A 16,862-nucleotide genomic window follows, 5' to 3' on the forward strand; every position below is an offset into this window, starting at 1 on the left:
TATTACTATACTTACTATGGGGGAATATTACTATACTTACTATGGATGACACATACACATCATTCATCTACTCTTGGTCCGGCCCCCGGGTCCAATATATGAACCCATTGCGGCCCTCAAGTCAAAAAGTTTGCCCACCTCTGGTCTAAAACATTAAGCATTATATAGAACTATAGAGACCAGATGACCTGCCCTATCAATCTGTTTTCTTTTGAGGCTTTCTGCTCACCTTCCATTGCATATTGCCATTGCAGCTAATACTAATCTTAGCCAAGTTAAACTTAAAGTGGTTCTAAAGGCTGATGGTGTTTTACCTTCGTGCATTCTATACATGAAGGTAAAAAAACCTGTGCGAAGCTCCCCAGCCCCACCTAATACTTGCCTTAAGTGGACAGAACTGAAAACTCTCCAGCGCTTCAGAGGGGAGGGCCAAGGGATCAGATGTATAAATGGCCTATGAATAACGTTCCAGAGATGCAGCCCTCCTCAGATGGGGAGATCAACAAACTGGAAAAAAGCATACAGGTAGTGCAAACACCTAGTGCATTATCCAAGGTTTATTAAAAAACAAGAAATATACTCACAAACCTAGCATGTGTGTAAAGCCTATAAGGCTATGCTTGAGATCTCCCAGAAGGCACTAGTGACATCACCCTTCCCAGGGAGGACTGTGTGGTTGGGGCTGCATCACCAGTGCCTCAGTGAAACCAGGAAGTGGACCGTGGAAGTGAGTTTTAGGTGAAAGGAGGGAAAGGTGCACTTTATTGTTTTAAAGCCCTGTTTGTATAATTAGTAATGAGGCAGTCAAATATTATAGCTGTGCTCTGTATTTTCAGTTTAGAACCACATTACACCGTGTTCCAAATTATTATGCAAATGATATTTTTCTAATTTACCTAAATAATTGATGTAAATAACAGTCAGCATAATTCTCATGTTATCATTAGGAGGTTTGTTCAATAAAATTTGAATTGTACTCTTAATAATTGATAACAGTATTTTTTTTAAATATAAACTTACAATGCACTGTTCCAAATTATTACGCACAGTAAGTTTCAAAACACTTTAATTGTTGTAAAGAACTGAAAATTGTCATTTGTTGTGTTTGCAGCATATTTACTGAAATCAAAAGCTATTTCAATCAAACTTTTAACAACATTTTAACTTTTTAAACATTTTAACAGGTCACTTTACATTGTAACATAGGACCCTTTATTTGATAGCAGCTTCACAAGTCTTGCATCCATTGAACTTGTGAATTTTTGGACAGTTTCTGCTTGAATTTGTTTGCAAGATGTCAGAATAGCCTCCCAGAGCTGCTGTTTGGATGTAAACTGCCTCCCACCCTCATAGATCTTTTGCTTGAGGATGCTCCAAAGGTTCTCAATAGGATTGAGGTCAGGGGAGGATGGAGGCCACACCATGACTTTCTCTCCTTTTATCCCCATACCAGCCATTGATGCAGAGGTATTCTTTGCAGCATGAGATGGTACATTGTCATGCATGAAGATGATTTTATTATGGAAAGCATAGTTCTTCCTTCTGTACCAGGGAAGAAAGTGGTCAGTCATAAACTCCACATACTTTGCTGAGGTCATCTTTACACCTTCAGGGACCCTAAAGGGGCGACCAGCTCTGTTCCCATGATTCCGGCCCAAAACATGACTCCACCACCGCCTTACTGATGTCGCAGCCTTGTTGGAACAGGGTGGCCGTCCACCAACCGTCCACTACTCTATCCATCTGGACCATCCAGGGTTGCACGGCACTCATCAGTGAACAGGACTGTTTGAAAATTAGTCTTCATGTATTTTTCTGTCCAATGCAGCCATTTCTGCTTGTGAGCATTGGTTATTGGTGGCCGAATAGAAGGTTTATGCAGTTGAAAGACTCTGGAGGACTCTACACCTTGATGTCCGTGGGACTCCAGAGGCACCAGCAGCTTCAAATATCTGTTTGCTGCTATGTAATGGTATTTTAGTAGCTGTTCTCTTGATCCGATGCATGGATCTGGCAGAAATCTTCCTCAATGTGCCTTATCTGCACAAAGCTGTCTGTGCTCTGAATCGGCCACAAATCTCTTAATAGTGCAATGATCATGCTTAAGTTTTCGTGAAATATCTAATGTTTTTATACCTCGTCCAAGGCATTGAACTATTTCACTCTTTTCGGCAGCAGAGAGATCCTTTTTCTTCCCCATATTGCTTGAAAATGCTGCTCTGCTTAATAATGTGGAACACCCTCCTTTAGTAGTTTTTCCTTAAATTGGGCTCACCGGCCAATCTAATTATCACAGGTGTCTGAGATTGTTTTCAGTGATCAAAAGAGCCCTGAGACACAATGCCATCCATGAGTTACACTGAAAAACAAAATATTTAATCTTTGTGACACTTAGAATTTGCATAATTTGGAACGCGGTGTATACTGGTTACGTTATACACGCCTACTTTACAAATACATTATAAGTCAGGGGGAAAAAAAAAGTTGTTAACGCTTGTATTTTGATTTTCTCATTCGGCAAGGATGCAGACTGCCACTATTTGCATGGAAAATATTTTCAAGATATAATACATCAATGTTTTAAAAAACACTGCAGTTTTCAGGTAAATGTTAGTTTAAATCACAAAATAATACAAAAGCATACAAAGCTGACTACCTTTTTAATATGGAAGGTATGTTTTATGGTGTAATGCTTGCAAAGTCCTCAGCAAAAAGAATGAACATTTTAACATTGTTCTCTGTCTAGTCAGAAAGTAAAGGTCTGTACTTTGTTGCGCTACACTGTAAGTTGCATGTAAATTTACCTTAGTCAAGTAATGTACTATTGGTACTAAGTTATACATTTGGATTATCAGGAATTCAAAGGAAGGCTTTTTTTAGATTGTTGGCTGCCGCTTCTTTTAAGCAAATCAAGATGTTTGACACACCTGTGGTGACAGTGAAAGGGTTGACATATAGATTTGTGTCAGCTTCCTATTTCAGTAGAATATAGGTGTGTCTGAGCCTGCAGGACCATACAGGTTTCATTCTTGCTCTAAGACAGATATTTTTCTGTGTGGGTGAGGTAGAGTGTTCTATGCAACCACCCTGCTAGCCCAAACTTACTTCACTATCTAACTTGGGTGGTACTTTTTTTTTTTTTTTTTTTCTTTATAGTTTCAGGAAGTTCAGATTGTTGTGATTGTATTATATTGTGTTTGGGTTCTTACATCCAAGGGGAATACAGATGTATCTCTCCCTATTTTGAATGATGCAGTATCAAATGTTAGGTGTTGTTTGTTCCATGTAACTATCAACGATTTACTTCTATATGCATGGTGTTTTAGCTATTTTTTTACTAATTTGGAATAAAGTTCAAGTTTTATATTTTGTGGTTTCAATGACTTTGGTGCCTATAAAGACCTATCTATTTTGTTTTATTATCTGATTGTATAAAAGTCTGTGAGCTAGGAAAACTAAAGCATGACTATAACTGTTCTAAAGAATTCTCTATATGTCCGTCCTTAACCCTTTGAGGACCAAGGGACGTATTTGTCCCATGTTTTTAATTGCCTGTATCATCTGATTAAGAACTTTTAAATACTTTTTTTTTTTTTTTTTGGTTTGAGTCAAAATTTTTGTTCTTATCAACAAATGGATCTAGCTTTTTGCCAATTATTTCATAAAAATGGCTTAGTTACAGCAACTGAAGTGTACGAAGTTTAAAAACAAAAAATTGATTCTTTTGGCATTCCGTAATCTTATGGTCCTCAAAGGGTTAAGCCGACCATAAATTAATTGAAATATGGCTGGTTCAGCAGAGACCGGCCGCATTGTGATCCATTTATTGGCAGGCTGATTATACACAAGTTGATCAATCAATCGACTTGTGTACAACCAGCCTGTTGGACAATTTTGGCAATAGCAGACAGTGCTGATCAGTGTATTTGACAAGCGGGGAAGTCTTCCTGCTATCAGAATACAAGATGTGGATGAGGGAATCCCTCCTGCTGAGTGTGGATGGGGGAATCAAGTTATTTTTCAACCTGATCGTTGAATGAAAAAAAAAAAGACTTGTGTATGGCCAGCTTTAAAATACATTTTTTTTTTTTTTTTTTTTTGAAATTGTAAATCTTCAAAACTGTTTGCCTTTATCTACAGTTACTATAAAAGAAGAATGCTAGTGTTTAAGTAAGTTCGGCTGCCTTATCTACCTGCACATATTTAACATGTTCTCTGAATTTATAGAGTTTAAAGAATACTGTTTTTTTTTGTTTTTGTTTTTTTATTTGAAAATGTATTCATCTATAAGTAATTTCAAATTCAGGTCCTTTCTCCAAAAGCTGTTCGTAAATATTAGACCACCAATAATCACACGCAGACATACACTTGCTTCCATTCAGCTTGCATGTGTGTTCTGCAAACCAATATCTGTATCTCAAGGAGACAATGGGGGAATTACTAAAACTAGAACACTCAGAATCTGGTGCAGTTGTACATAGTAACCCATCAGATTCTACCTTCAGCTTGTTCAAGTAAGCTTTGACAAAACCTAGAAGCTGATTGATTACTATGCACAGCAGCACTAGATTCTGTGTGCACCAGTGGAAAAACTCCCCCAATGTCGATCAATCAGGAGTCCAACCTGGCTGATGGACTTTCTTCCAGACGTTTTTGCACGGAATGTCTGTTCATAATATCTATAGTTATAGTAATTATTTCCCAACATTACTAAAATGTGCAAAAAGTGTATGGCTGAAACTGCTCAATGATTGCAAGCGATTCTCCTGAATTTGAACATCTGTTGTGATACTTTTGGTCCTTTTTCCTAAGGGCCAATAACTAGTATCTCAAGCAGTTGGAGAATCTAATCTCATTGGAAGCTTGTCTGTCTTGATGAGGAAAAACTACTTGTTAAAAGACTTAGTCCTTCACTATTCTCCATGGAAGAATGAAGGAGAAAACTACCTTGCCTTTGCTGCCTTTAGTATTGAAAAAGAATTGGCACTCCAGTGACGCGCTCAAGACCACCCTTACCACTGGTAATAAAAACACAACACTGTCAGACCCAGTCCATCTCGCCAACTTGTGACCGAAGGACTAGCCAATTTAAAACCACGCTGCCACTTGCGTAACAATGCCACTCTCAGCTGCCCTATGCACAGAGATTTTCCAGCTCACTGGACCACAATCTATGTGCCGCAGCCTGAGAGCGATTGTTACTGGGTCAGGTTAATTACGCAATTAACCCTTCACACTGCCACCACCAGCTTTTTTTTACAGAGGAGGAAACTTACAAATCTTAGCAGTAACACTATGATGTTTGAATAAGCGTCTGTATACACACTGTCACTGCAGGCAGATGTATGCAGAAGTTTAAAATACACAGTAGCGCTCTTCAAAGACAGAGATTTTTAGTTTGCATTAAAGAGCTTTAGAAACAGTTCAACACTTTTCAGAAAATAGGATTTATTACTAAAAAGGCCAAAATGGTGCAATAAAAATATTTACAGAAAAAGATGTAGCCTATATATAAATACAGAGAGCAATAACACAACGGAGAGATAACAGAAAGACGTTTAGAGAGGTAGAATACTTGCCAGAGTCCTTGGTTTAAGCAGATTCAAGTGTCCTGAACAAAAAGGTACCGTTTCTCCCAAAGTTGGTTCCTGATGTTAAAAAGGGAGAATCTCTTCATCTTACTTCTCCAGGCCTGACAGCCTATTTTCTAGTCCCCCAGCAGGGGGTATCTACTGAAGCCAAGGGCCAATCGCCTCATTTGGGGAGGGGGTTTAGGCGGAGACCCCGGCTGTGACCCAAATCCCTCCCAGTTTATACCACGGTCAATAACCTTCCATAGGTACATGTAGCATCCTATCCACTGGTACAATAATATGCAGAATCATCTGATGAACATCCAGATGTTGCATATCTGCCTGTGACGGTTAAAGAGATATCACTTTCTGCTCTCGGGTAGACGTTATCTAGGGATGTAAGGTATCAGATGACTCGCATTAAACTGACCTATCTGAATATATGCTTTGTTTTATTGTACCTGTTTTCTGCCGGGAGTTATGAAATTGTATGAAAAAATGGTTCCAAGTGGGATGTAGGTTTTACTGCTATTTCGGAATGCTTTTCAAGTCTAGTGACTGACGGGTTTATAGCTTTACGATCCGGCCAGAGCAAGAGTCTGGCAGATCTCATGGAACCAGCTAATTGGGTTTACAACCATGAAGTGTATCCAGCTGTGCCCTGTGCACTCCTGAACTCAGCACACAAACAGACCACATGCCATTCAACAAAAAGGGAGGGGGACTGATTTGGAGTGAGAATGACACAAGATGGTGTATCTTGAGCAAAATGGATGTCTGCGTCCATATCTGTATGTACAATTGCTACAACAACCACTAAGGGATTGGAAACTATAGTGTTGTCCTTTGGAAAAAGCCATGGAAGTACTTATTACTGTATAAACAATCACCATAGGAATTACAACTCCTTTGCTCATTGCAGGCCATAAACGTTTTTACAATTACTATGGCTCTTGGATAGCTTCTGCTCAAACCACAGCCAACAGTACTGGTTGAAAATAGGTAAATTGTTGCTTGAAAGCTGGACATGAGAGCAAATAGGCAAGCTGAAAGAATGCTTTTCTGGATGCTGAAAAGTAAATTTTTTGCAGGCAGTAACTTATTTACACAGAGGCAATCAGTACTTGTGTTAAGATGTTGCTCTTAAAACACTTTTTTTCTTTTTTTTTTTTTCTTTTTTTTGATGACCATCCCAGCATTGTGGGCTTCTAAGTAGTTTGACTAGTAGTTTTATTCTTTTTACCTCCAAAAAAGGTTCTTTGATAAAGGAGGGGTGATTTGACCCTCAATAAAACTCTAGCACTGTGTAAGCTCCTAGTTTATCCGCCAGGATTGAAGACCTGTATAAACAAAGCACCAGCAAACCCAAAAAAGTAGATCTATGCTGCTGGGGGGGGCTTTGTTTATTTGAACCTATTGCTTTGCCCTATATAGTCAAACCACAGGTTCACGTTAACTGTCTCTCGCCTGCCGTATAGGGAAATGACAGACAGGCAGGAGCTCTCTTGTTCTGGGAGGACATCCCATGACGTCCTCCCACGGTAGCTGTGCATGCACTTCCCCTTCCTCAGACATAGCGGATCACCGATTGCAGTAAAGCGCCCTTGACGTAGCCTCTATCGTGATCAGCTGTGTCTGATCACATGTAAACAGGAAATGACAGTTATCGGCAGTCCTCTTCTCACGCTGAGGAGAGCTGGTAAGCGGCATTTCTCAGGGGGGACATCTACACTGATAATCAGGGCACTAAACATCAGTGCCCTGATTATCAGTGCTGCCTTTCAGTGCCAGTCAGTGGCACATATCCATGCCCATTAGTGGTGCCTGTCAATGCCCATCATTGGTGCCCATCAGTGCCGCCTCATTAATGCAGTCTATCAGTGCCGCCTATCAGTGCTGCCTTTCAGTGCCCATCAATGATGCCTGCCAGTACCCATCAGTGCAGCCTCATCCGCACTCATCAGTGAAGGAGAATAATTACTTATTTACAAAATTTTATAACAAACTAAAAAAACTTTTTTTTTTTTCTTCAAAATTTGTCTTTTTTAGTTTAGCAAAAAATTAAAAAAAAAACCTGTGATGATTAAATACCACCAAAAGAAAGCTCTATCTGTCTCAAAAAAAGTATAAAAACTTGCTTTGGGTACAGTGTTGCATGACTGCGCAATTGTCATTTACTTTTGACAGAGCTGAAAGCTCAAAATTGGCCTGGGCAGGAAGGGGGTGATAGTGCCCTGTAGGCAAGTAGTTAAAGCTTTTAAATTTAACCAAGAATTGCTCCTCAATTCCCAGTGATAATTATGCAGGAAATGGGCAATAAATAATCCTTGGTATCTGGGTAAGCAGATCAGATACATGTTGCATATTAACTGACATCTCAGCCGAACAAACTGGTACAGAATTATTAAAAGGTTAGGTTTAGATATAAAGGTAGCTCTGCAAATAGAAATATAGAAAATATAATCTGGTAATACAGAGAGGGCTTCTTTAATTAAGCTTTTGTGCAAGTTCAGTATCTTCAACAATTTTTGTTTGTATTTTAGGAAATGTAAATGGACAGAGCATAAGTTTTTCTATGGAAAAAAGATTTTAGGAACACTAAGCAGACAGACCTTTGCATTTTGGAAAGCGAATATATAATACAATTCAGTCAACCCTTTTTGTTACATCAGCATGGGTGCAAATGAGAATAGCATAGAACTGCTGATTTATTTTGTATATTTATTCCAAAAGCACAGAATTCTGATTACTTAACAGAATGTTCATTTGCAGAGATGAATAAACTGTTATGGTCTGCAGTTTTGAGGAATGTTATGTATATTTTTCTGGGGCTAGTTTCGTAGAGAAATTTGATGCGTAACATAGTGAACCTGTATGCTTTTAAGCTGGCTCCAGGTCCACATAGCAGAGATCCTCAGGTGCATGCTCAGTTCCTTTTGTATCTGAGCCCCTCAGTATCTGTAAGGCCCTGGTGCTCTATACATAATCTGCTACAGGTTGCCTGATTCATGTCTGGCCAGCCTTCTTCCAACCTCACAATAGAAACAGAAGGGTGCAGCTGTCAACCTAAAACTGGAGGTGACACACTGGACTCGCTTACCTGTCAAAAAAGCAGCAGCCACTAACACAAGCAGAGGAAAAGTCAGTGGGAATAGCAAGCAACACGTTTCAGGGATACATCCATTTTTCAAGTTGCTTTATCAACAGCTGAGGCGTTCAAGCATGCCAGTGTGTGGATCAGGTTGACAGCTTGCTGACTGTATGCCAAGTCAGGTCCAGTTCCTTGGCAGTGCTGTGCGTTAGTAGATATTGTTTTTATCATTCAATAAATGTATGTGATAAAAACTTATATACTATAAACTTTTTCCTGCACACTTCTCTTCTGTTTCCATTGTCTGCATTAGCTAGATCTCCCTGATCCATGCAAGGTGCTGCAGGATCAGTTACTGTTGTTTACCATATGGAATCCTTTGACTCACAAGGACTGTGTCATTTAGTGATTTTCTGGGACCACAAAAAGATCTGTGAAAATAAATGACTATAATGACTTTTGATAATGCAAAATGTAAACGTGCACTACTCTTGTGCTTTTTTTTTTTTTTTTTTTTTTTATTCTACATCATACCTTTTTTTCACTGAATGGTGTGAGTGGTCATACTGATCAGTGCGAAGGTACTTAGGGAGGGAAGAGGTGGGCTATACATAACCTTTTCTATGCTGTAATTCTGAGATTTGTAGATATCCAAGTGCTTTAAACTGATTATGCAAACATGTAGGTGCTTATTCTTCAGACCTGGACCACATTAAATTGTGAGGTAAGCCAAGACGTTCAGATTAACTGAACTCTAAACCGGGGTCTGTAGTTCATATATTTACAAATGTTGCTATATATCATGATATAGGCAAGATTAAAGAGCCTAATCCATGTTACACACACATTTTTATGGTCATGAGAAACCTGTTCAGTCCAAGCTCCCCTCCCTCAAACTGCCTCTGCACTTTCAGAATCTCATGAGTTCTTCTCCCTATCAGATACTGTTATATTTTAATTTAGCATAGAGGTGCAGAGGTCTGTGAATAAAAAAAAAAGTGGCAGATGGGATTTTTTTTCCTTTTAAATGCACAGTTAAAATATACATGGAATGGTTTTAGTTGCAAATTGACTTTTTAGGTATTTGCAGCTAGTTTTTTGATTCAAGCACCCCTGTCACACAGCTCAAAGAGCATATAGACTTCCATAGCAGAAGCAGCTTGGTTTAGGCAAAGCCATTGGTAAAACACACCACACCCTACTGATTAAACAGTGATAGGGCAACAGCACACTGATTAGCCATTTTTTTACTAACTCTTCTCCTTTTAGCATATTTATTGGCAGAATATGTGTACTTCTGCCTTTTAATGCTGCTCCTCTATCAACCAGTTCAAGTAGTAAAGCACAGGGAAATACAACTGATATTAAACCGTATTATGTCATCACCACTATAGTAACTTTTTTTTAAACCAAGGCATTACTTCAGAGTCACTTTAAAAAGCCACTCAGCCCCGTGCAGAGCACAGAGCCATTTGTTTACTTTTTTTCATCGCTGAACTGCGTGCAGGCAGCCCATAAAATGCAAATGGGAGCACAACAGCTGTATGGACTCACCCGCACAGCCAAGCATGACTGGTACACAGGGACTGATGCACAGACCCAAACACGGACCCTGTGCATCCACCCCTGTCAAATTTAGTTGTGCGGGTGAGTGTATACAGCCAATACACTCCCATTCACTTTCTATGGCTGCCTAGACACAGCTGAGCAGTGGAAAAAGACATGAAACAAATGGCTCTGGCTGCTGCACAGGGCTGAATGCCTGTGTGAATGAGCCCTTAAAGGATTATATACATAGTTTTCTTGCTGCTGAGTGCTGATCTGATGCCAACAAATATTCAGCAGAGGTCTGAAGAGAATTCAACCTTTCCAGGAAGTGTTGATCTCCGGGGTTCTCCGCAGCTCACACTGGTTTTTTACATTGGAGACCATGAGGGGAACCAGTAAGAGCTGCAGGGTATCCAGGAGATCGATGTTTCTGAAATTTCGGTTTCCCTTCTGACGACTATTTCTCTGCTTCGAAGCAGCATTCCACAGCATGGGAAGCAGGATTTGTTTATAGGTATGCCTTGGCTTAACTGGTGTGTTTTTGAATCTGACTGAAATTCTACTTCAGTTAAAGTAGTTATTTTGTTATGGAGATGAAATGTATGATAGAAAAACATTTTTGTAATATTTTATTCTGTTTTATAGGCTAAGATGGTCTCTGGATGTCAGTCAGTGTGTGCTTATCAAGAAGAAAAAGGATAATTGGTAATCTCATTCTTGGATTTTACATTACCAAATAAAATCATTCAAACTCCTGAAAGAGGCATACATATACTGTGCAAAAATGGAACATTCAAGTCGTCATCTGCGATTTAAGCTACAAAGTCTTAGCAGACGGTTAGATGACCTTGAAGAAGCCACTAGGAACCTACAAAAGGCAGAAGATGAGGTTCTTGATCTTCAGGATAAAATTATTCAGGCAGAAGGGAGTAATTCAAGCATGTTGGCAGAGGTAGAAGGGTTAAGGAAAAGAGTGATGAAAATTGAAGGGAAAGATGAAGAAGTTAAGAAGGCTGAAGATTTGTGCAGGCTTATAAAAGAAAAGTTAGAAAATGAAGAAAATATTACGCGGGAACTTAGACTAGAAATTGAGCAACTCCAAAAAAGAATGAGTGAGCTAGAGAAGTTGGAAGAAGCTTTTAGCAAAAGTAAAAGTGATTGTTCTCAACTCTGTCTTAGCTTGAACGAAGAAAAAAATATGTCAAAGAAGTTATCTTCAGAACTGGAATTACTAAGGACCAAGGTAAGAGAACTGGAATCTTCTGAAAGTCGGCTGGATAAAGTTGAACAACTATTAACCAGCGAGCTAGAGAAAATTAAGACTTTAACACTTAGTTTTGCTAATGAAAGAAAACGTTTCCTAGAGCGAGAGAAGCAAAATGAAAAATTAATATTGGAACTTAGAGAGCAACTGGAGGTTAAAGAGCAAACCATGGGAGAACAGACAAGAAATGAATCCAATCTTTTGGAGAGGCCCTCTGATCAGCATGGAGAAAACAACAGTTTCAGAATTGAAGACACACTGACTTCTAGGACATCGCAAAGAGTGGGTTCTGATTATGTTAAACAGTCTGAAATTCAAACGAGCAGTGAAAATGAAAAGAATAAGCATCAAGAAGATAACAAAATAAAAGAACTAAACCAAGAAATTGAGAAACTTAAGAATCAGCTTAAACACTTTAGCGATTTAGAGGAAGAACTGAAACAAATTAAAGAAAAAAACTGTGAACTACAAGAAAATTTCATCAGTGAGCAGAATAGAAACAAGCAAGTAACTGATGAATTACAGACTTTAAAAAGGCAAGCTAACCAACTTAGAGAAGTTGAAAATGGGGTTCTGGAGAGTAATGATATATCACACAATCAAATTAAAAATGAAAGAACGAAAAATAAGGTAGCATCCACTGAACCACCCATTTCAAAATATACTTCTCGGGATCTATCACCTCAACATTTAAGGAGTGAAAGGTCTCGAAATTCAGAATCTCTTTATAAGAGGCAATTCTCAAACAGTAGCTCAAGTAGTAGAAAATCCTCAAGATCTCCTCTGAATGATACCACAATAGGAAACCTACGGAAACAAGAGGATAAAATATCAGTGTCTTCATATATCTCTAGTGGTAAAGACTTTGGCTCTACACAAAATGACTTAAAAAAATTAAAAGATCAGCCATCTGTTTTAAGTAGGTATCCACCAGCTGTTCAAGAGCAAATTACACAAAAGTCTTGGAAAGCTTCTGCAGGTAAACAAACAGACAGGTCCATGAAACTCTTTGGTGAAGACTATTCCAGTAAAGCTAACTCAAGGAAAGAAATCTCATTAGATAATGTACAGATTAAAGAAAAACCATCGGAAGAGATCTCTGAAAACACAGTTACTACAAACCTTCATGAAGAAAGAGTTCCAGTTGAAAACTGCCCAGTATCTGCCATGCTGGGCTCAGAATTGGTTAATCACAGCTCAGATCTTGGTAATGCCCAGGAGAATGGTAATTTTAATGTGGAAAGTGATCTTAGTCCACTTGTGAACTCAGAAGATGTTGTAGTTAAACCTATATTCAAATATTCAGGTAGTTCAGGAGGAGATGACAACATCACTAATAATAATGAGCAAAATGAAAGCAAGCAAAAATCTCTTATTTCGAATAAAGAGGAAGTTGATCCACAAATCAATCAAACCTCAAATAGTCAAAGGTCTTACTATACTAGAGATAAATCAAGATTTAAATCCTCAAAGCCACTAATCCCAGAGAAACCGCATATTTTAGAAAGTCTAGACTATAGGGAACCTGATAGAAGAGCTAGGTTGTCAGGACTTCACACCAAGAGACACTCCAGTCCTAGAGAAAAAATTACAATACAGGAAAACATGAGGACGTCCTCTTTTGAAAATCACATTCCTTCTTTCCAAAGAGAGATCGTGACAGACTCATTTAGAAAAATTTCCTCTTCTGATGGCTCAGAAAATACAGATATTAGTTCATACACAGCAACACGAACCAGATCATGTAGTCCAAGAGAATCCTTGCAATCCACAATGATCATTAAGCCTATTATTATTGAAAAAGATATGAAAGAAAGTATGAGTGACTATAGGGCAAGATCAAGCTCAGAGTCAAGCAGATCTCAGGTCAATTTGACACCAAACAAAGTGACAACCAGCATAAAAATTTATCCATCTGAAGCTATCTCCCCTCGCACAAGCATGGATGAGCCCACTAGAGAAAGGCATACTTCAACAAGTAATATTAGGCTTTCTGCAAATGATCAGCCAGTGTTAAAAAACAATATAAGTATACCTTTTGAAATATCTATTAACAAGGAGGATATGGTATTTAAAATGGCAAATACAGATAAGAATTTGGAGCACAAAGAAATATACAGGGCCATTGATCACAAGATTGGGAAGGAGCGAGCAAAGGGAACTGATAATGAACTTGAGAGTGAACCTGTGACATGGAAAAGTCATAACCGGTTTGAAACGAACCATGTGGACAGTAAACGTGGAACTGTTAGAAGTTGGAGGAAAGGAGTCTATGGTTCAACTGAAGAACTAGATAGAATTGACAGGGATTTATCTGAAACCAAAAGTAGACGTAAATCATGCTTTGATGAGGAGAAGCCTGTAAGGTTGCGTAACCATGAGATTTACTCAAGAAATAAAGGCGTGAGCAGTTGGAGTACTACTCCAGAATATATCTCTAAAAGGAGTCAGAGCACCCTAACTGCAACGGAGATTGTGTCAAGAAGAAATATATCAAATGACTCCTATTTAGGATATTCTTCTTGGAGCCGCTCAAGTGTTGAAGTAAGTGGAACATTTGTTATGTTGCGTATCCTGTACCCCTTTTTTATGTTGCATTATATTTTGGTTTTAAAGTGTATGTTCCGTCCAAATATTTCTTCTTTGTTAACTTCCCTCTCAAGCTTTTACTGCTATCCAGGACTCTGTTAGAGAAATTTACCTGACAATATTTATCAGATAGAAGTTAGAGGAACTCTTAACAGCTACGCAGACAGACATAAAAACGTTTCTTTCATACAGTAGGGAAACATTTGGGCCCCTGTCAAATTTTTATTTCTGTCCTTATTGCAGGCCTTGACTCACTTCCTTCTTAGTGAACTGTTGTCATAAAGGACAGGAAGTGAGAAATCTCTTTAATGGACACTGGATAGTTATAAAAATGCAATGCAAGTGTTTTTATCCATCCCCACTATATACAAAACTAGAAAAACACTTATGGCTTCACATACACTTTAATAACAAATGCTAAGGAAAATATTAACGGTATGGTTTGTGTGCTCTTTATTTATGTACTTCTTAACACCGCTTAAATTCTTTTGGATCTGCAAGACACATTTAATACTTTTTTTTTAATGACCATAAAAGGAAACTGCTTATACCTCAAATGCATTGCAATATATTCATATTTCAAATGTTGATTATACTTTTAGGCCCCATTCATATCTGGGCATTCTAGAATCGCCGGCGGAATCGTGCGATTTTGGAATGTGGTAACATTTTTGCAGAATGCGCATTTCGTTGCCATTATTATTAAGGGCACCTCAAACACACAAATGAAAAATACGTTTTCTCTTGTGACAAAATTAGCAGAACACACTTAAAAACCGTGCTTTCCAAAAACATGCCAAGGTCAGGTACAAACAAAAAGGTGCAGGAGCAACTTTGGCATGTTTTTGAAACCGAGAACAGCATATTGAAAGGAATGGTTCAAAAACTCAAAAGAAAATGTACATTTTAGGAATGTGCAAAAAAAGTGAAAAAAATGTACTCTGCTGTGGCTAGATGTGAATAGGGCTTTAGCTGAACTGCAGGTAGATATAAACAAAACAAGCATATGTTTGTTTCAAAAGATAAAAAGGAGTTAACACAGCAAAATTCACACTGAGGGCCAGTTCACACCTTCATGCCATACACTTTTCCTGCAATGCAGTTGAACACACTGCCCTTGCAATCTGCTGCAGTTGTCAGTGTATTGTTAATGGCACTCCAAATGCCCAGTACCATGCAGTTTGGTGCAGTGCATTTTTAAAAGTGGACTACATTTTCTGCGTTCTGGGGCACTTTGGAGCTTATTCAAATGAAAGGGCTGCAAAAATCGCACTGCAAGGGAATGCGGCACGTGTTCCTGTGTGATTCATGTGTGAACAGGCCCTGAGTGTAGGAATCAATCAGTTAAACTCCATTGTTTTTCATATGAACATTCCGTCAAGAGAATAGGGCACAGAGGTGACTGCACCTCCTTAGTTGTCCAGTCAGCAGACTGGAAGCTGGGAGATAGTATCTCTATTTTCCTTAAAGTATATCTAAAGGCAAGATCTTGCGCAAAAAAAAAAAACCCAAACCTAACTGCTGTGTAACCCCCCCTCCATCCAAAATGAGGGGGGAAAACTTTAGCCTTTGGATATATTTTAACCACAGTAGTGTCATAGTCCTGCTTTATGCAACCTTCCTGGGAAAGAAACAATGTCTGGATAAGTTTTAAATGGCAAATATTCCCTACATTTCTAAACTGTAGAGTGAAGGAACCTTCTTGATATTTACTTTTGTTCTTTTTGCTGTAAAGGCATTCACAGGATTTTCACATGCTCTGATAAAGTAATTAGTTTACAGATTTTTACAAAATTACACTGGATATCTCATATATAGATCTAATTTAGTGTTCCTTTAGGTCCATTTAGAAAATACTATAGTTTGTGGTAGTGCACATGAAATGCTCCTTAAAAACATCTGGTTGTTGGCATTCATCCAAACACATCTTTTTGAAATAAAAATCTGGACTAACACATTTCAGTGTATTTAAATTACAGTGGAGTATGTTAAAACACACATGCTAAAAAGGCACGCATAACATATGCATGCAAAATGCATGGCTGTAAACTGGTCCTGTAAAGAGCATGTGGAGGGTCACAATGAGGTTCTAAAACCTTAGATTAGTCTGTGTATTAGCTATACAAAAAAAAGAATCCCTAAAGCAGATGAATCATAAACAAAAAAGCTTTTAGTGTTTACGTGCTAAATATCGCCTAAATTTAAATTACACAGCTAAAGTTTCCATAATTTAGTGATTACTTAGGAAAGTACCACATGCATGCAAAAATGTTTGAGCTTCTCAGTGTGCATGGGGTCTAAATCAATATGATTAAGAGTGGTTTATTTTCACGCACAGTTGTGTACAGTGTAATCTTCATTGTACTAATAGCTCAGAATAGTAAGGGTCGTTGATGGAAAAAACTGTGTAACCTTTTATATTTAACAAGTAGCAGAATCTCCGGTAATCATCAAAATGTAAACAATAAAATGGGGTGTGAACTTCATTTCAAGTTTACTCCAACAGTTCACTCCTGTATTATTACTAGCCATCCCAACCAAATGCTTTTCTAAGCTGTTGACCAGTCTGCAAAATGGTTATGTCACAAGAAAACACTGTGCAAATTCAGTGCCTCCTCACCGCCTGCTTTAACCTTTTGGTTAGTGTACTGCACAAGCTTGCATGGCACTTGCGGAGCACCCCAATGGCATATAATTGCTGCTGTGGCATGTGTACATCCCTGGCCACTGCAACTAAAAGGGCTGTAGTTGGGGGGGGGGGGTGGAAAGAACTCTGTTCAACTGTGGGATTTTACCA

At 38.5% G+C, this 16,862-nt stretch overlaps 1 protein-coding gene and 1 long non-coding RNA gene across 2 annotated transcripts in view; both read left to right on the forward strand.

Annotated features, from left to right (window-relative positions):
* Nucleotides 1-16,862, forward strand: part of LOC149431517 (uncharacterized) — a 43,860-nt gene that overhangs the window by 11,582 nt on the left and 15,416 nt on the right. The gene's annotated exons all lie outside the window — the stretch shown is intronic.
* LOC149431518 (leucine zipper protein 1-like) overlaps nucleotides 1-16,862 on the forward strand; it is a 32,293-nt gene that overhangs the window by 10,599 nt on the left and 4,832 nt on the right. The window contains exon 2 of the mRNA XM_089665512.1: nucleotides 10,858-14,020. Coding sequence (XP_089521638.1) covers nucleotides 10,997-14,020 — 3,024 coding nt within the window. The 5' untranslated portion in view covers nucleotides 10,858-10,996. The remainder of the gene's footprint in view (nucleotides 1-10,857; nucleotides 14,021-16,862) is intronic.

Source organism: Staurois parvus, unplaced genomic scaffold, assembly GCF_062004578.1.
Source record: "Staurois parvus isolate SC_StPar_1 unplaced genomic scaffold, SC_StPar_1.0 ptg002226l, whole genome shotgun sequence".
Classification (NCBI taxonomy): domain Eukaryota; kingdom Metazoa; phylum Chordata; class Amphibia; order Anura; family Ranidae; genus Staurois; species Staurois parvus.